We start from the raw sequence: 21,465 nt of genomic DNA on the forward strand, positions 1-21,465 counted from the left end.
TTGTTTTTGTGTAGTTGAATCTATTGTGTTTCTTTGTATCTACTGTGAATGTCTACAAGAAAATTAATTTCAAGGTAGTATATGGTGCTATATATGTACTTTGATAATAAATTTACCCTGAATTTTGAAGACTTGAGAAGTACAGTTTTGAGAGATACATTTCAAATCAAAGATGGTGTTTTCGTTAAATTGAGAAACATTCAATTCATTGGAACAGGAATTCAAATTTTAGTTATGAGCTCTAATGCCTCATGATACATAGCATTGCAGCTGACACTGACAAAATCCCTTGTGCATCCTCAGACTATATCCTTTAAAAACACAAATTTGGAATCACCCACTTGGTCTTTTCTGATTTTACTTGCATTCTCATTTCAGCTTTGATATTCTAGGGAATGCTGGATTACTCCACTACTGTGTTATTCAATTAGATAGCCTTTGAATGGTTACCTGGGTACATGTTAAGCCGGATATGAGTCCATCGCTTCTGCTGCTGAACAGGGAAGTAATGATGGCAGGTGTCAACATAACCTGGTTGTAGAATTGTCATTGGAACTAACTCAGTCCAGCACTCTGAATTCAACTGACATAGAAAGAGTAAAATGTGAAAGACTTGTCAACTTTCTCCCAGTAGTCACCAACTTACTTGGCCTCTATAAAATGATGGTAAACCAAAAAAATATCAAATGAGCTTCCTAATATATTTCTGAACGTAAGAATCCAAGAAAATTAGAGCAGAATTGGATCACTTATCTTTTCAGCCCTGTTCTAAAATTATTTGCCAATCTGCCTCATCCTCCCCTTCTGCAACATTTCCCTGAAGTCCTCAGTTCATTGATGATCCAAAAATTTATCAGCTTCCTTTTTAAATACTACCAATGATCTAGCTTCTACGACCCTCCATGGTAGAGAAATCCAGAGATTCTCTACCCTCTGTGAGAAGTACTTCCAATGTACCACACCTTTAAAAGACCACCCTAATTTTGTAACAATGTTCCCTCACTTGAGATTCTCCCACCAATAGAAGCATCTCTACACCTATTCTGTCACAACTCTTCAAAATCGTGTTTCAATAATGTTGCCCCTCATTCTTAAAAATTCCAAAGGAAAGAAAGATAATGGCAGAAATGTCTATATCTTTGTGGCAAAAGTCAAATCAAGTTTATTGTCATGTGCAGTACAGTAAGGAACAAGTGCAACGAAAAATTTGCTTGCTGCAACATCACAGGGATATAGTGCTAGAAATGGTCCAAAGTATTCCATTGCTGAGGAATAATTTGGGTTTTGTAAGTTGGTTCAAGAAGCTGATGGTTTTATGAAAACAGCTGTTCCTGAATCTGGTGGTGAGGGACTTAAGCATCTGTACCTCTTGCCAAATGGTAGCAGAAAGAAGAGGGTGAGACCCAGATGGTTGGATTGCTTAATGATACAATGCCACTTCTTGAGGCAGAACAACTCTACCATCTCGGTCAATAGAGAGGAGAGCTGTGCTTGTGATGAAACAAGCTGTGACTCCTCCTCTTTGCAGCCTCTTGTATAGAAAATGCCATAACACAATCAGTCAGGATACTGTCAAATGTGCCTCTTAGAAATTAGAGTATTTGACATACAACTGTACAATAACTTATATATGGCACAGACTTTGTTGTAGTGAGGCATGCAACAGTTAAAGATTGAGCATGTTTCAGTCTCAATCTATTTTGTGTGTTTGAAGGGATGCCAATGCTGTATGGTGAGGGGAAAAGGAAAAAAAGCAATAATTGTAAATTGCTTTGACTGATTGGATTGAGGACTTGAGAAATAAACAGCAAAAAGATTGGATTAAGATAAAGGGCAGAATATGAAACTATAGTTGAAAGGAAAATCAGAGAAAAGTCTTAATTTTATATCTTCATGTTTCCAGTAACAATTTCTGTAAGAATAAGTTTCCTCACTAGTTTATCTTCAATAACAGAGAGGTTGTTTAACATAGCAATTGTCACATTTTTTAAAAATTGTGATGACAAGACAACTCACTGAGACATGATCGTGTCAATGAAATATGCAAATGCAGGACAATTTGATACAGTTATGGGAGTTCCATTCGTATCAGGAATACTATTGTTATAAAGCTAATATTGCAGTAGTATAAGTCAGGGAGACATTTTTGATATATAAATGTATTTGTGCAACTTTCCTCAAAGTGGATGTGCCATTTACTACTAAATGATCATGAACAATATTAACCTCACAGTTTCAAATCCACCCACTGATTTTGTGCTAATGCATCACTGAATTTGACAAATGGTTGAGGAAAGGGAGAGAGAGTTTAACAGAAGCGTGTAGGGGCAGTCGGCACTTTTTGCATGCCACTGTCCTGAAGAGATACCAGATTGTGTGAACAGAGAGCAAGTTTAAAAGAAGTGAGCAGGGACAATTTTGCATGCCACAGTTCCTGAGGAGACTTTGGATCAGCATAATTAAGCAATTGGCAAGGACCAATAAAAGAAGTTAGGTTTACGCAGAGCGGTCATTACGTGAGTGGGCCTTTGTTAGAGTGAGGAGCTGAACTTCAGCTCATCGAGGCTTAGGAGAGGTGAAGGCCAAAGGTAATTTTTTTTCTTCATTATCTAGTCTTTACTTCTTTCTTCTTGCACATTTAGAGCATTGGGGATGCCAGACAGGATTCTGGAATCCTCCTCCTGTGGGATGTAGGAAGTCAGGGAGGTGTCCTGTGTCCCTGATAACTACACCTGCAACAAGTGCATCCAGCTGCAGCTTCTAACAGACTGTGTTAAGAAATTGATAAACTCCGGATCATTGGGGAGTCCGAGGGGTTGATTGACAGGAGATAAAGGGATGTAGTTATACTTGGGTGCAGGACACAGGTAACTGGTGACTGTCAGTAGGGAGAAAGGGATAGACAGCCAATGCATAGTACCTCTTTTGTTGTTTCCCTCAACAACAGGTATAGTATTTTGGATACTATTGGGACGAATGACCTAGCAGAAGAAAGCCACATGAGTCAGGTCTCTGTTACTGAATCTGGCTCTGTGGCTCAGAAGGGAAGAGGGGGAATAAGAAGCGAGCTGTAATGATAGAGGATTTGTAGGTTAGGGGAACAAAAAGGAGCTTTTGTGGACGAGAATGATGTTCCCAGATGGTTTATTACCTTCTGGGTGCCAGGATAAGGCACATTTTTGATTGAGTCCATGGCATTCTTAAGTGGAAGGGTGAACAGCCAGAGGTCATGGCCCATGTTGGTACCAATGACATGGGTAGGATGGGTGCTGAGGTTCTACAAAGTGAGTTCAGGGAGTTAAGTGCTATATAAAGGATAGGATTTCCAAGGCTGTGATCTCAGGATTGCTGTTCAGACCATGTGCGGAAGGGGCCAGAAATAGGAAGATCATACAGTTTAAAACATGGGTAAAGAGTTGGTGCAGGAGGGAGGGCTTCATATTTTTTAATCATTGGGCTCACTTCCAGGGAAGGTTGAACCTGTACTGAAGGGATGTTTTTCATTTCAATTTGGGAGGTACTAATATCCTAGCTGTAAGGTTTGCTGGTGCTGCACGGGGATGGGGAGTGGGTTAATATAGAGTTGCAGGGGGATGGGAACCAGAGCAACAGAACTGATAGTGGAGTGGTTGTGAAGAAATATGTTGTTAAGCCTCCATACAAAGTCAGGAATCAAAAGGACAAGCATGGTGGGACTAATGTTTTGAGCTGCGTATATTTCAATGCAAAGAATATTTAGGAAAGGCAGGTGAGCTCAGGCATGGAATTATGACATTGTAGCCATTAGCAAGACTTGTTTGCAGGAGGGGCAGGACTGGTAGCTCAATCTTCCAGGCTTCCATCGTTTTAGACCTGATAGGGCAGGAGGGATTAAAGGGGGAGGGGTGGTGTTCCTACTTAGGAAAAATGTCACGGCAATGCTCTGTCAGGACAGACTGGAGAGCTCTTCTAGTGAGGCTTTACGGGTATGACTGAGGAATAATAAAGATATGACCACTTTAATGGGACTATATTATACACCACTCAACAGTCCGCAGGACTTGGAGGAGCAAACCTATAGAGAGATCACAGGCTGTTGCAAGAAACTTAAGATTGTGATAGACGGTGATTTTAATTTTCCAAATGTTGACTGGTATTCACATACTGTGAGAAGGCTGGAAGGGAAAGTTTGTCAAATGTGTTCAGAAAAGTTTCTTTAATCAGTACATAGAGGTCCCAACAAGAGAGAGTGTGATACTAGATCTCCTATCGGGGCTGAGATAAGATAGGTGATAGAAGTTTGCATAGGAGAACACTTAGTTCTATTTATCGTAATGCCATAAATGTCAGGATAATTATGCAAAAGGATAGATCTAGTCCTCAAATTGAGATTCTAAATTGGAGAAAAGCCAATTTTGATGATATCAGAAAGGATCTGGCAAGTGTGGATTGGGCCCAGTTATTTTAGGACAAAGCTGTACTTGGAAAGTGGGAGGCCTTCAAGAGTGAAGTTTTGAGAGTACAAAAAGGAACTTGTAGAATAAAAGGCAAGGACAATACATTTCAGGAACCTTGGTTTTCAAGAGATATTGATGCTCTGAAAGGAAAAAAGGAGATGCATAGCAGATATGGATGGGTAGGAACAAATGACTTGAAGAGTACAAGTAGTACAAGAGAACAAAGGAGACAAAGGAGCAGAAGTCGGCCATTCGGCCCATCGAGTCTGCTCCACCATTTTATCATGAGCTGATCCATTCTCCCATTTAGTCCCACTCCCCCGCCTTCTCACCATAACCTTTGATGCCCTGGCTACTCAGATACCTATCAATCTCTGCCTTAAATACACCCAATGACTTGGCCTCCACTGCTGCCCGTGGCAACAAATTCCATAGATCTACCAACCTCTGGCTAAAAAAATTTCTTTGCATCTCCGTTCTGAATGGGCGCCCTTCAATCCTTGAGTCATGCCATCTCGTACTAGGCTCCCCCATCATGGGAAACGGCTTTGCCATATCCACTCTGTCCATACCTTTCAACATTTGAAATGTTTCTATGAGGTCCCCCCTCATTCTTCTAAACTCCAAGGAATACAGTCCGAGCGGACAAATGTTCCTCATACATTAACCCTCTCATTCCCGTAATCATTCCAGTGAATATTCTCTGTACCCTCCCAATGTCAGCACATCCTTTCTTAAATAAGGAACCCAAAACTGCCCACAGTACTCCAAGTGAGGTCTTACCAGCGCCTTATAGAGCCTCAACAAGCTCAGCAAGCCTGCTCCTTTACTCTATTCCTCTAGAAATGAATGCTGACATTGCATTCGCCTTCTTCACCACCGACTCAACCTGGAGGTTAACCTTAAGGGTATCCTACACGAGGACTCCCAAGTCCCATTGCATCTCAGAACTTTGAATTCTCTCCCCATTTAAATAATAGTCTGCCCATTTATTTCTTCTGCCAAAGTGCATAACCATACACTTTCCAACATTGTATTTCATTTGCCACTTCTTTGTCCATTCTTCCAATCTATCCAAGTCTCTCTGCAGACTCTGTTTCCTCAGCACTACTGGCCCCTCCACTTATCTTTGTATCATCAGCAAACGTAGCCACAAAGCCATCTATTTCATAATCCAAATCGTTGATGTACAATGTAAAAAGAAGCGGCCCCCAACATGGTCCCCTGTGGAACACCACTGGTAACCAGCAGCCAATTCAGAATAGGATCCCTTAATTCCCACTCTCTGTTTCCTGCCAATCAGCCAACGCCATATCCACTATGTAACTTTCCCGTAATTCCATGGGCTCTTATCTTGTTAAGCAGCCTCATGTGTGGTACCTTGTCAAAGGCCTCTGAAAATCCAAATGTGCAACATCCACTGCATCTCCCCTGTCTAGCGAACTTGTAATTTCCTCAAAAAATAGTATTAGGATTGTCAGGCAGGATTTTCCTTTAAGGAAACCATGCTGAGTTCTGCCTATCTTGTCATATGCATCCAGGTACTCCGTAACCTCATTCTTGACAATCGACTCCAACAACTTCCCAACCACCGATGTCAAGCTAACAGGTCTATAATTTCCTTTTTGCTTCCTTGCCCCCTTCTTAAATAGCGGAGTGACATTTGCAATCTTCCAGTCCTCCGGAACCATGCCAGAATCTATCGACTTTTGAAAGATCATTGCTATTGCCTCCGCAATCTCCACAGCTACTTCCTTCAGAACATGAGGGTGCATTCCATCTGGTCCGGGAGATTTATCTATCCTTAGACTATTTCGCTTCCTGAGTACTTTCCCTGTTGTAATTGTGACTGCACACATTTCTCTTTCCTGACACCTTTGAGTGTCCAGTATACTGCTGATGTCTTCCTCAGTGAAGACTGATGCAAAATGCTTGTTCTTTTCCTCCGCCATCTCCTTATCTCCCATTACAATTTCTCCAGCATCATCTTCTATCGGTCCTATATCTACTCTCACCTGTCTTTTACTCTTGATATACTTGAAAAAGCTTTTAGTGTCCTCTTTGATATTATCTGCTAGCTTCCTTTCATAGTTCATCTTTTCCCTCTTAATGACCTTCTTAGTTTCCTTTTGTAAGCTTTTTAAAAACTTCCCAATCCTCTGTCTTCCCACTAATTTTTGCTTCCTTGTATGCCCTTTCCTTGTTAACTTTGGCTTTGACTTCACTTGTCAGCCACAGTTGCATCCTTTTTCCATTTGAAAATTTCTTCTTTTTTGGAATATATCTGTCTTGCACCCTCCTCACTTCTCATATAAACTCCAGCAAGTGCTGCTCTGCCATCCTTCCCGCTAGTGTCCCTTTCCAGTCAACTTTGGCCAGTTCCTCTCTCATGCCACTGTAATTTCCTTTACTTCACTGAAATACCAACACATCAGATTTTGGCTTCTCTTTTTCAAATTTTACAGTGAACTCAATCATGCTATGATCACGGTCTCCTAAGGGTTCCTTCACCTCAATCTCTCTAATCACCTCCAGTTCATTACACAATACCCAATCCAGTACAGCCGATCCCCTAGTGGGCTCAACAACAAGCTGTTCTAAAAAGCCATCTCGCAGACTTTCTACAAATTCTCTCTCTTGAGATCCAGTGCCGACCTGATTTTCCCAATCCACTCGCATGTTAAAATCCCCCACAATTATCATAACACTGCCCTTCTGACAAGCCTTTTCTATTTCCTGTTGTAATTTGTAGTCCACATCACTGCAGCTGTTTGGAGGAACACGTAAGAAGGAAATCAGAAGGGCTAAAAGAAGTCATGAGGTTGCTCTAGAAGACAAGGTGAAAGAGATTCTTAGGGCCTTCTACAGATATATTAAGAGTAAAAGAGTAGCAGGGGTCAAAATTGATCCTCTGGAAGATCAGAGTGGTAATCTATGTATAGAGACAAAAGAGATGGGGGATATCTAATATATTTTTTGCATCTGTGTTTACTCAGGAGATGGACACAGAGTCTATAGATGTTAGTAATCCAGCAGTGAGGTCCTGGACCCAATACAGATTACAGAGAAGGAGGTGTTTGCTGTCTTGAGACAGATTACAGTGGATAAATCCCCAGGGCCTGAAAATGTGCTCCCTTGGACCCTGTGGGAGGCAAGTGCAGAAATTGCAAGGGGATAACAGAGATTTTTCAAACTTTAAGAGTAAGAGTTCTAAGAGGAAAAGCTCTAAGAGTAAACTAGGGAATTGTACACTGGTGAACCTGACAGCAGAAGTGGGAAAGATATTGGGAAGTATTTTAAGGGACCGAATATATATGGGTAAATATTTGGACAGACAGGGATAGATTAGGAATAGTCAGCATGGCTTTGTGCATGGTAAGTTGATGAAGGTAAGGCAGTGGATGTTAAGTCCACATGGACTTTAGCAAGGCCTTTGACAAAGTCCCGCATGTGAGCTTGGTCAAAAGTTTCAGTCATTTGGCATGCAAGTTGAGGTGGTACATTGGATTAAACATTGGTTTCCCAGAAGACGTCAGAGTGGCGGTAGATAGTTGCCTCTCTGACTGGAGGTCAGTGATTATTGGTGTGCTCAGAGATCGATGTCAGTTGTTGTTCGTGATGTATATTAACAATCTTGATGAGAATGTGGTAAATTTATGAATTAAACAAATGGAGGTGTAGTGGACAGCGAGGAAGACTATCAAAGCTTGCAGCAGGATCTGAACCAGCTGGAAAAATGGACTGAAAAATGGCAGTGGAAATTTAATGCAGACACGCGTGTTGTATTGCATTTTGTGAGAACCAACCAGGGTAGGTTTTAACCTGTGAACAGTAGGGCACTGAGGAGTACAGTAGAACAAAGGAATCTGGGAATACAGATCCATAATTCTTAGAAAGTGGCATCACAAGTAGATATGGCTGTAAAGAAAGCTTCTGGAATATTGGCCTTCATAAATCAATGTATTGAGTTCAGGAATTGGGATGTTATGTTGAAATTTTATATGATGTTAGTAAGACCTAATTTGGAGTATTGTGTGCAGTTTTGGTCACCTACCTACAAAAAAGACATAAATAAGATTGAAAGAGTGCAGAGAAAATTTAGAAGCATGTTGCCAGGACTTGAGTTACAGGGACTTGAATAGGTTAGGACTTTATTTCCCAGAACATTGAAGATTGAGGGGCGATTTGATAGAGGTACACAAAATTAGGAGGAGTATAGATAGGGTAAATGCAAGCAAGCTTTTCCCACTGGGGTTAGGTGAGACTACAACTAAAGCCCATTTATCCACTGTAATCTGTCTCAAGACAGCAAACGCCTCCTTCTCTGTAATCTGTATTGGGTCCAGGACCTCACTGCTGGATTACTAACATCTATAGACTCTGTGTCCATCTCCTGAGTAAATACAGATGCAGATTAAGGGTGAAATGCTTAAGAGAAACATGAGGGGGAATGTCTTCACTCAGAAGGAGGTGAGAGTATGAAACGAGTTGCCAGCACAAGTGGTGGATATGGAATTTTAAGTGAAATTTGGATATGTACATGGATGGGAGGTGTGTGGAGAGCTACAATCAGGGTGAAGGTCGATGGAACTAGGGAGATTAGTGATTCAGCACAGGTTAGGTGGGTTGAAGAGCCTGTTTCTATGCTGTAGAGTTCTATGACTCTTCCTGGCTTAAGTATCCAGAAGATACATTTCCTTCAAACTCTACACCAGTGACATTGAAAAATTTACAGCACTATCTTTTAGTGCTCTGCTTTATTAGAAAAGAAATATCTTGATGTTACAGAATATATTTTCTGAAGTTTAACATGTGATAATGTACTTGACCCACTGGTTATACAGTGTGAATATTTGCAGATCATTCACAATATTGACCTACTCACACACACAGCAAAAATGCACTTTAATGGAACAGTCTTTACTATTTTATAACTTGGTCAAGACTTTAACCAAGATTGCCAAACGGAGGTCATGGTTATCTACAATAAGGAGATTGCAAAAACATCTTTGACAAACCTTTCCAATAGCTTCATATTCCTCCTCTGAAGCTGCAGTTCCAATTTTCTCTCCTCTTGAAGGTAGGTCTGGAACAGCATCTAGTAAGATAGATAGATATGCTATCATATTGTAGATAAGATGCAAAGAGCACATGATTCATAGGTGTAAGGTAAGGGAGATTACAGACCATGCCTAGTGATGGAAAATGGTAGCTCTGGACTCTTCTTACCATTCAGATTGACATCGGAGACTACTCATGTGAGGCTGAACACAGTAAAGATTTTCCCTCAAATATTTAATCCTATCATCTATTGTGCACATACAGATCAACACTACATATTTGAGGAGTTAAAGTTGGACATTACATCCATGTGGGTATAAGAAGCTGAGGAATTCTGAGGAACTTGGTGTGGAAGGGAACAATTGGTAATAACACATGCTCAAGGGAGCAGCGTTAGAAAGCTACATGTCAAACCACATTTTACTACTTACAAGTTAGACTGAGTGATACTGAGAACGTGAACAGGTAATCCCAGTCCAGTTTATTCTCTCAGGCAGACACAAAATAAAATGGGTTGGTAGCTGTAACACTTTATTCTGCATTCTGTTTTCGTTTTCCTTAGTACGACCTCAATGCACTGATCTGGTGAAATGATCCAAATGGTTGGGCATGCAAAACAAAGTTTTCACTGCACCTCAGTACATGTGGCAATAGTAAACCAATTAACCAATGATCCCACGGTTCCATTCAGAAAAGTGCAGGCAGGAGCTTCTCACAGTTCCTGAGCTAACGTTCACTAAAAGAAACAGATTAATATATTATTCTTGTTTACAGGACCTTGCAGTTTGCAAGTTGTTTGGGAAGGGCTTCCGACTATTCTGCAAATGGAAGAAGCGATAAGCAGAAGGCAATTTCTACTTTTTTTGAAGTACAAACTTAATCATAGTAATTAGAAATTAAGAAAAATAAGCTATAATGAACATGAGATACATAATGTAGGAATGTGTGCCTGTTTAATTCTTTTTTCTGAAATTCAGTTCTTTTCACATTCCTGGAACTAAATTACAGAAGCAGGGTTCAAGGACCATATTTCACAACATCACATTAGACGAGGAGTACTTAGCATGTACAATGAAGGACATCAGCTCCCTGTGCCACATGTCTGCAACAGCGGAAGATAAATAAACTGGGAGAAGTGACAATTAATTGTAAAATCAGAAACACCTTGGGCAATGGAGGTGTAATATGTAAAATCCACTCATACAAACCTGATTTGACCCTGACCTCAGATGCTATCTGGACGTTTTATTTTCTCTCTGTGATTGCATGAGTTTCCTGACATGTCACAAATCTCACTGGTTGGTAGATTAATTTGGCACTCTAAATTGTCTCAAGGCTGCGTGCTTTGCCTCCTCCACTATTTTTGAGTGGTGTTACTACAACAACCTCTTACTTAAAGTCAGTACAACTAAAAAAACTGGTTGTTGACTTCAGGAAGTGGAAGCAGAGTGAGCATGAGCCCGTCTACATTAGCGGATTGATAGCAGAGAGGGTCAGCAGCTATAAATTTCTGAGCATTAACATATCAGATGACCTGTCCTGGGCCCAGAACGTACTGTAGATGTAGTATAATCACAAGTAAGGTGTGCCAGGGTCTTTGCTTTCTTAGAAGGTTCAGAATATCACCAAACACTATCAAACATTTACATGTGTACTGTTGAAAGTATCCTGACTGGTTGCATCAAGGTACAGCAATTTGAATGTGCAGGAACATTAAAAACTGCAGAGAGTAAATGACTCAGCCCAATGCATCAAGACACATCCCTTCCCACCATTGGTATTATCTACACGAGGCACATCCCCACCAACTGGACCATGGCTTCTTTTCGCAACTACCAGGAGATACAGAAACCTGAAATGCCACACCAACAGCTACTTCTCTTCAACAATTAAGTTCATGAACCAACCTGTACAAGATTGGAAAGGTCATGTATGGGCTGAACTGAGCCAATAGGGCCCAGGCCCGAGAGTGTACCAAAGCAGCCGGGCCTGGGACAAAAGCGAGGAATGACCAGCTGTTTGTCCAATTTAAATGCCAGGCCAAATTGAATAGGTTGGCTATGGCCGAATCGAGGCAGCAGAGCCCGGGTCTGAGAGCAAGGAACAAACCCAGTTTGCCCGATTTAAGTGTCAGAGAAGATTAAAGAGGTCTGGGTGTCAGGGCCAGAGAGAGGGACAGGCCTGTATTCAGCTCGCTGCTCCATGAGGTTTACACATCTCTGCACTGAACCGAGGCTGTGGTCTGCAATAACAGGCCCCTGGATGACTGGCTATGAGCTGTGGGCTCACTTTCATGATCTTCAGTTCTGAATGTTATTTGCTTACTTTTACTGTTTGCACAATTTTTTTTCTGCACATTGGGTGTTTGATGGTCTTTTTCTCAAACGGGCTCTGTTGGGTTTCTTTATTTTGTGGCTGCCTGTAAGGAGATGAATCTCAAAATTGTATACTTGATAATAATGTGCTTGAACTTTGAATAGTCCTAATCACTATGACCACTTTCATCACTTAGCACTAAAATGGACCTCATGATTTTTTGCTAATTGTGTCCTTTCTTTTAAAAATAGTGTATAATTTATGTTTTGCTTGTTAATGATGTGTATTGATGCTCTGTGCCTGTCATGCTGCTGAAAGTGCATTTTTCATTGCACCTGTGCACACATGGACTTGTGCAGATGACAATAAACTCAACTTTGACTTTGTTTTTTTTGTGTAGGGTGAATTAGGGAAGAGTTGACAAGCATGTGGATCTATTGAACTGGATAATCTTATTCCATATAATATAACTCAGAGTTCCTTTTGGCCACATAGCTTTGCCGTAGATGCTCCAGTTTCCTCCAATAAGCCAAGGGCAAGCTGACAGTTTAAATTGTCCTTTATACACTTGGGCAACAGGGAGGTTAATGGATACGTGAAGGAGAACTGACTGGGGGAAATAAGCTGGGCAACTGGCCTGGCAGGATTTCTCCGAGAGCCTGCATAGCCCTTCATGGCAAAGAGATCTGTGGGATGCTGGTGAGACAACACCTGGAGCATTGTGAATGGATATGGTCATCCTCTCCCCCGCCATAGGAGTCATGTGATTAAGCTACAGAGGGTGTTGAAAAGATTCATAAAGATGTTGTTAGGGGTTGATTTGCGAAGGAAAACAGGATAGACAGAGACTGTTTTCCCCAGTGAGCAGGAAGCTACAAATGAACTTACAGAAGTTTGTAAAATCATGAGTGGATTAGATAAGGTGGATGGTCACAGTCTTTTTCCCAGGACAGGGAAGCCCAAAACTAGAGTGAATCCCAAACTAAATAGGGACTGCCTACACAATGTTTACTGTTCTCACATTCCTATCAAGATCTCCCAGTTTCTTCCACCCAGCTATATAAGGGTAATTTACATGGGCTACTTAACCTGACAACATGCATATATTTGGGATGTTGGAGGAGACCCATGTAGTGTTAGAGAGAACATACAAACACCCACCCATTAAAAGTATGGGAGGCCTGGATTGAACTTGTGTTGCTGGAGTTGTGAATCAGCAGCACTACTAGCTGTGCGATTGTGCTGCTCACTGTCATAAGGAGAGTTTTAAAAACTTAGAAGGACATTGTATACAGCTCATTCCATATTGCAAGTAAGTTGTTAGTTGTTACAGTCGGTACCTTTTTTGATGTCTCAGAACTTGTTTTATGGTTATACATATTTCCTTATCAGTATGTGTGGTCACATTCTGAAATTATTAAAATATTGACAAATAGTACCACTGAATGTTTATTTTGTGCCTTAAACCAAAAATACATTGGTCAAAAAGGTTAAATAGATACTTCACCATGTGTAACATCCATTGTTGAGAATAGAAAATAACTTAAATATGTGTGAAGCACAGAAGTCAGTGGCAGATTTAAAATAAGTTACAAGTATTGTAAGCTCTAAATTTTACCCATAATGTATTTAAACCAGTTCACTTGATGATTAAGTATACGCCAATGAATTAGGCAAACACATTGATGCACCATATCAGTACAATGATTGTCACAGCAGGAGTTCATGATTTCAAATGGTGAAGGTCTAGGAGAAGCAAAGGGGTATCTCAGAGTTCAAGTTCAAAATACTTATTATCAAATTATGTATACATTATACAACTTTGAGATTTGTCTCCTTACAGGCAGCCACAAAACAAAGAAACCCAAAAGAACCCATAAAAAAAGACCATCAAACACCCAATGTGCAGAAAGGAAAAAAAAACAAATCATGCAAATAGTAAGAGGAAGCAAATAGCATTCAGAACAAAAATGAGTCCATAGGCACGAAGCCCAGTGCAGATCACAACCTCAGTCTCAGTTCAGCGCAGAGCCAAGTAAACATTGCTGAGCCCACAGGCACAAAGCCCAGAGCAGTTATAACAGGCCACAACTTGGAACCTTGGGAAATCAGGCTGGCCTATAGTCTACCAGTGTCATATGCAAAGGTGTGTCTCTAATCATTTTCCCACCCATCTGCCCAGGAAATGGCACATACATTTTAGAGGTCCAAAACATAGTAAGGAATAAATGAAAACTATAATTAGTGTGCAGAACTTTCATTGCTTTTCAATGTCTTAAAACTATGTAGGAGTTTTAGTAAATTACAGCTTACTAACCAGTATTTAAGCACGCTGCTTGAATTGACATACGCGGCGCATAATTGCCAGTGAAGTAGGAAGTATCTACATCCATTCCATGTATGACTCCAGGCACACCCAGCTGGATAACACACCAGTCGTGACCTATGAAATACAAACATGTACTGATGTATAAAGGTTAGGCTTCAATACACTGGAAGGAAGAAAAGTCAAGAATATGCTCGGAATCAAGCACAGTTTGAAGGATTCAACTTTTTGAATGATGTGAACTCTTGGAAAGCCAGTATCAAGACACAACTTTCTGTCTGAAAATAAAATTGACTACATGAAAATTGGCTATTACATTATTTACATATTGGAGGAAAAATCTATAAGATTGTCCAATTCTGATCAATTTTAATTAATAAATAAATATTCAAGTAAACATTTGTCTTGGAGGGCTTGTGCTAAACAAGTACAATTGTTCAACTTTACTTCCAAAACTAACTTACTATGACTACAACTGAACACATAAAAGAGCGCTTAGCACTGCTAACCAGAGATGAATTTCTATTACATTCAAGTCAAATAGAAAAAGAGTCCTTCAAGAAAAATGCAGTGCAGGTCATTGACAAATAAAAATGTGGAGAGTAAATTTAACCCTTTAAAATGGGGTACATGGTAGGTTAAGAAGTATAGAAATTACTGGCCTATTTCTGCTAAGCAGCTCATTTCCAATTCATTTTCCGGAGAGTGGTTGTTGAAAACTCTTTGGAGAAGCTCTGTTCCTTCAATTTAAGTGTTTCTACATCTCATTTGAAAAGAACTGGAACCATCATCTCAGTGCTGTACAGCTGTATTTTTGGTCTGAAGGAACTTCCTCCTGGTCTGACAAATAAACTGGCAAAACTGGATCTCAACTTTCTAATCTCATTGTTCTTTTCTGGAGCATTCACCACCCAACCAGGAGCTAAATTTATCAATCAGACAAGCCTCCAGGCAGGGAATCAGCTTAAAGGAAAACATGTACATTGTGGAGACTTAGGTTTCCGGAAACTTCATAGCTGTTTTACAGTACATCAAAAGAACGCCAGATGAAGTTGGACGTCAGGATGCCGGGGATGTGAATGCAGAGTAAAGGAAGGTTAAAGAAAGCAAAATTGTCAGCTGATGATCTGATCCTTCCTGAGGAGTGATGCACAACCTCCTACTGTCTTATGTACTCAAGAATTCAAGGTAGGATTGGAGTCATGGCAACAGGGCACAGTGTACTTGCCTTTCATCAACCACAAATTCTCCTCATACTCACATTAATGTCTCTCCAGTTAACCTCTCACATGCACACTATGGATAATTTAAAGTTCCCAGTTAAACTGCCAACCCACATATCTTTCAGATGTGGAAGGAAACTGGAACATCCAGAGAAAATCAATCCAGTCACAAGAGGAACCGAAAGGAAGTACCCAAGGGCAGAATTGCTCTCGGGTTGCTGGTGTTATGACATAGTCGCTCTCCTAGATGCACTACTGTGCCATCCTCGGGTTTATTCACAGGGACAAGAGAGAGTCTGTCTCTTCAACCAGTCTCCACCCCGAACAGCCTGAACAATTAGCTTCTGCCATAATATGAGGTATCACCTTGTTTGAAGCTTTCAAAAACCATGATCCAGATTCAACTGCATTTCATTGGCTTTGTATCTGTACTTGGCACAATGACAATAAAGTTGAATCTAATCTAATCTAATCTAATCTAAAAAGCTGTCATTGTGATCAAACGACCATTTGAAATGTAGTCATATTGTCCTTTACCAGAAGCAAAGAGCTCTGCTGTATTGATTGAAGATATTTCGTATTTGTAATGCTAAATAGTATTTCTTCTCCGACTTCAAAACACTAGATCACACAATACTCCTCCGTGCATTTAACAGATGACTGGAGCATGAATCTTTATTCCCGATTCTGCCTGATCTTTGTCTTTATATTCTATTTAGTGCCTACCCAAATGGGCCATAAGAGGCAATCTTTTCTCACCCCTGTACTTTCCGGCCTGTTATCTGCAAAGTCTAAAGCATTTGTCATGCTGCTCTCCTTTAGATTAAATAAGAATTCCTGTTTTATCAGTTAAATATACAGTATGTCAAATTAATGGGTCTGCTTTTACAGAGTTCTACCTGGTAAGATTCTAGTAGGATATATATTGATTAGTTTTAAATGTGTATATTCTAGACTTTGACCCACCTGGAATTCGCTTTCTCCTCGTTTCCCATCCATCCATCCATTTGCCAAAATTTGTAAATTCTTGGGCCTTCCATTGCGGTGCTTCAGGCTAAAAATGTTTTAAAAATTAAGATATACAGTCTGAGTGTGTGGTATTCAATATATTTCCCTTGTACCCAGCTCTGCTCATAGAATGAAGTTATCATCTTTAAGAACTGTTTGTCCAACAGTTTGGTTGCCTGCTCCTATTGCAATAAATGGCTGGTGGACAGATGTCAAAGGTAGTCTAGGGGAGTACCCTCAGAAATTTTTGCCAATACTCCCACTAATCAGAGGCATAGAGAACAACAAAATCTTCATCTATATTGACGAGGAAGTATTGATGGGCATGGGGCAAGGGAATATCACTCGGGTGGGCTGTTCTCCGGAGGTGAATGTTCACTGTGTTCAATTTTAGTTTTGTGAGCAGAGGATTCAGGCCGGCACCAGGACAGCACTGACTCTCCAACGTACTTTTCTCAAAGCTCAGGTGAGTTATCCCTAGTGTCCATTCAGTCAGCATCACCAGTACATTTATTTGTTGCCACGCTCTAGATTTTGCTTCTGATTTCTCGCCTAAGACTCTGAACTGAGGAGCAATTACTGGCTTACTCTGGGGTCACATATAGACAGAGAGTGTAAGGATGGGAGATCTCTGAAGGACATTAGTAACACAGGCAAATTTTTGCAATATTTTAGCAACTCCATGTTATTGAGATTAGCTTCTTGTTAATTCCAGGTTTGTTCATTATTTGAACTTAAATACCTGTGCCTGGTTTCACCAGTAGTTTTTGTTTTCCTCATCTGTTTCCACCTGTCACCTATCAGTCTGTGTCTTAACAATCCCCTCTCCGTATCCCCTACTATCTGTGTATTGATGTATCATTCCCGTATCTTGTCTGGTTCCACCTATCACCTACCAGCCTCTGTCACATCCCTTCTTCTCACATCTATATACTGGCTATCTTCCCTCTACAGTTTCAGTCTACATACAGGTCTGGATGAGAAACGTCAACTAGCTGATGTTGCTTAACACCCCCCACCCTCAAACCCAAATTCCTCCAGCAGTGCTTTTCTACTTCAGATTTCAGCACCTGCCAGTAGTGGAATTGAAACCGAACCTTTGGGTCAACTGTCCAAATCTCTCACTGCTCTTTCATTAACAGTCACTATGCTACTGTACCCAGTATTAGTATGTGTACAATATTATATTGATGTCCAATGAACAAAAATAGCCCCTATGTTTTCTACACTTGTAAATATATTTCTGTGACAGTTGTTCCAATTTGATGTTTACATTTTTGTTCAGTGCTGAGAAATTGCTACAATGTCAGAAGTGCAGTTTTCTGAAAGCAATGTCATACTGGAATATTCTCTTTCTGTTCCAGAGATTTACGAAAATGGTAAAAGCTCCAAGGGATATTTTTCTTGTTAGAACTTGGGAAATACGATGTTAAAACAGCCCAGGTCTTTTTTTTTTTTAGTTTAGTTGATTAATTCTGTTTAGATTAGTTTTTTTAGGGGGTTTTTTTTGTTTTTTTTCTTTTTTCATGATTTTTGTCCAGATTTTTTTTTGTTCTGTATTATTCATTGGTATCCTATATGATTGGGAGTTTTGTTAATTAAGTACTATTTGGTTCTATAATTATTCATGTTAAGTACAACAATGTATTCCCAATAACTTTGTACTATTATTATGTTATGTTTATATTTTATGAAACTAATAAAAAGATTAAAAAAGAAAGAACTTGGGAAATAAATCACTGTACAGGGAGAACACTCATGAAATAACTGAGAAGTTTGGAATGCACACCTTTAATATATGCCACCAAATTTTTGGTCACCTTGAAACAATGAAAATCAAACTGTCTCTGTTACTGTCACTCTGCACTCATAACACTTTGGACAAATGGAGTTCATCTTAAATCTACCACTCCTTGTAGCAAAGAGGTAAGTAGATATGCTGAAGGAGGAACAATAGGTGGGTGCAAGTTTTAGGCACTATGGTAGTGTAGTGGTTAACATAATGCTTCAGACAAAGTTAGGAATCAAAAGGTTGAGCATGGTGTGACAGAATCGAAAAGAGTGAAACAGGACTGAAGGTGTTGTACTGTATCTGAATATGTGCAGAATAAGGTAGATGAACTTGCAGAACAGTTGCAGTTTGGAAGATATGATGTTGTAGGCATTACAGAATCATGGCTGAAAGATTATAACTGGGAGCTTAATGTCCAAGGATACACATTGTTTTGTAAGGATAGGCAAGAAGGCAAAGGGCACGAGATTGCTCTGCTGTTAAAAAATGAAATCAATTTATTAGAAAGAGGTGACATAAGATCAGAAGGTATTTAATCTTTGTGGATAGGGCTAAGGAACTGCAAAGGTAAAAAGACTCAGATGGGAGTTATAGACAGACCCCCAAACAATAGTAATGATGTGGCTGACAAATTAAATGGGATATAGAAAATGCATGCCAAAAGGACAATGTTACAATAGTCATGGAGGACTTCAATATGCAGGTAGACTGGGAAAATCAGGTTGGTGCTGATTTACAGGAGGGGGAAGTTCTAGAGTGCCTACGAGATGGCTTTTTAGAGCAGCCCGTTGTTGAACCCAGTAGAGAATCGACTATTCTGAATTGGGTGTTGTGCAATGAATTAGAATTGATTAGAGAACTTAAGGTAAAAGACCCCTTCGGGATAAGTGATCATAATATGATCAAATTCACCCTGAAATGTGAGAAGGAGAAGCTAAAGTCAGATGTATCAATATTACAGTGGAGTAAAGAAATTTACAGAGGCATGAGAGGAGTTGGTCGGAATTGATTGGAAAAGAACACTGGCAGGGATGACAGCAGAGCAGCAATGCCTGGAATTTCTGAAAGCAGTTCAGAAGGCTCTCGATACATACATCCCAGGGAGAAGTATTCTAGAGGAAAGATGACAACCATGGCTAGCAAGAGAGGTCAAAGCCAACATAAAAGCCAAAGAGAGGGCATATAATAGAGCAAAGATTCTTGGAGATTAGATGATTGGGAACCTTTTAAAAACTAACAGAAGGCAACAATAAAAGTCATTAAGAAGGTACAGATAGAATACAAAATTAATACCTAATAATATTAAAGAGAATACCAAAAGTTTCTTCAGATACACAAAGTGTAAAAGAGAGGTGAGAGTGGATTTTGGACTGCTGGAAAACAATGCCAGAGAGGTAATAATGGGGGACAATGAAATAGCAGATGGACTGAATAAGTATTTTGCATCAGTCTTCACTTTGGATGATAGTAGCAGTATGGTGAAAGTTCCAGGTGTCGGGGGCATGAAGTGTGGGAAGTTACCATAACTAGAGAGATTCTTTGGAAACTGAAAGTTCTGAAGTCACCTGAAACAGCTTGCTGTCCTCGTGACAAGACCTTGGTGGTGCCAGGGTATTCATTAGTCTCACAGCCTGGGGAAGAAGCTGTTACCCAATCTGGCAATCCTATGCTTCTGTACCTCCTTTCTGATGGTAGTGGGTGGGTGAAAGAGATTGTGAGATGGGTGATAGGGATCATCAACAATGCTTCCGGCCCTTTGTATGCAAAGTAAATGTCACAAGTGGGGAGTGGGGGACGAGAGAGACAGACACTGGTGATTTTCACTATCCTCTCTGGGGTCTTGCAGTCCAATGCCTTACAACATCCGTGCCGTACAATGATGCAGCCAGACAAGACGCTGTCAATGATGGTCCTGTAGAAAGCTGTTGGAATATTGTCGGAAAGTGTAGACAAACGCTATGCCTTCTTGTGCAATGAGGAGGTGTTGTGGGACAGTTAGATCATCCATTAAGTGCACACCAAGGAACTTTGTGCTCTTCACTCCCTCCGCAGCAGAGCTATTGATGTGCAATGGAGAGTGGTCAACCTGTACCTCCCTAAAATACACAATTACCTCTCTTGCCTAGTCTACGTTAAGACTCAGGTTGTCGTCCTCACACTTGACAAGCTTCCCTATATCCTCCCTGTATGCCGACTCATCATTGTTGCTGATGTTGTATCATCAGTGAACTTGATGGTCTGGTTTGAGCTGAATCTGGCAGTGCAGTCACGAGCAGGCAAGATAACCAGCAGCGGGCTGAGTACACAGCCCTGGGGGTGGGGTGGGGCAGTGCTCAGCAAGATGTTGCTGCAAAGTTGGACTATCTGTGAAAAAGTCCAAGAATCAGTTACAGAGAGGGACGTTGAATCCCACTGAGGACAGCTTACCCACCAGCCTCTGAGGGATGACCATGTTAACCCCGGAGCTGAAGTCAATGAACAATATCTTGGTGTATGAGGCACCATTTTCTTGGTGGGACATGAGAAAGTGGAGGGTCGAGGCTGTGGCATCATCAGTGGACTGGTTTAAGTGGTAGTAAACTGGAAAGGGTCCAATAAAGCACTGCATTAATGTCGAGGTCAGTGCAACTGGCTGGTAATTGTTTAGGCCAGTTGCCGTCCCTCCCTTAGGAACCAGAATGATGGTGGCTGCTTGAAGCCTGCGGGGACAGTGAACTGTTGTAAAGAAATGTGAAAGATGTTTGTTAAGACCCCTTTTAGATGGGCCACACAATCCCTCTGCACCTGACCACAGCTAGACCCAAAACTTTGTGGGGTTTACCCTAGCTTGGATCCTCCTCACCTCAGCTGCGGCCTGACAGGAAGCCTGCCCCTCTGTGGGGGTGGGGGTGGGGGGCTTTCCTCGACGTAAGACCATAAGATCATAAGATATAGGAGCAGAGGTAGGCCATTCAGCCCATCAAGTCTGCTCCGCCATTCAACCATGGGCTGATCCAATTCTTCCAGTCATCCCCACTCCCCTGCCTTCTCCTCATAGCATTGATGCCCTGGCTAATCATGAACTCATCTATCTCCGCCTTAAATGCACCCAGTGACTTGGCCTCCACATCTGATTGTGGTAACAAATTCCACAGATTTACCACCCTCTGACTAAAGTAATTTCTCCGCATCTCTGGCTAAATGGATGTCCTTCATTCCCGAAGTGATGCCCTCTTGTCCTAGACTCCCCTACCATGGGAAATAACTTTGCCATATGTAATCTTTTCAGGCCCTTTAACATTCAGAATGTCAATGAAAGTCATG

At 40.8% G+C, this 21,465-nt stretch overlaps 1 protein-coding gene across 5 annotated transcripts in view; it reads right to left on the reverse strand.

The window, feature by feature from the left end:
* The window catches only part of allc (allantoicase), a 77,201-nt gene that overhangs the window by 31,723 nt on the left and 24,013 nt on the right, over positions 1 to 21,465 (reverse strand). For all 5 annotated transcript variants that reach the window (XM_063038300.1, XM_063038314.1, XM_063038305.1 and 2 more), the window contains exons 4-7: positions 16,329 to 16,416; positions 14,131 to 14,256; positions 9,455 to 9,534; positions 451 to 583 (exon numbers count right to left, since the gene is read on the reverse strand). In XM_063038300.1, coding sequence (XP_062894370.1) covers positions 451 to 583; positions 9,455 to 9,534; positions 14,131 to 14,256; positions 16,329 to 16,416 — 427 coding nt within the window. The remainder of the gene's footprint in view (positions 1 to 450; positions 584 to 9,454; positions 9,535 to 14,130; positions 14,257 to 16,328; positions 16,417 to 21,465) is intronic.

The sequence above is a fragment of the Mobula hypostoma genome, chromosome 2, assembly GCF_963921235.1.
Source record: "Mobula hypostoma chromosome 2, sMobHyp1.1, whole genome shotgun sequence".
Classification (NCBI taxonomy): domain Eukaryota; kingdom Metazoa; phylum Chordata; class Chondrichthyes; order Myliobatiformes; family Myliobatidae; genus Mobula; species Mobula hypostoma.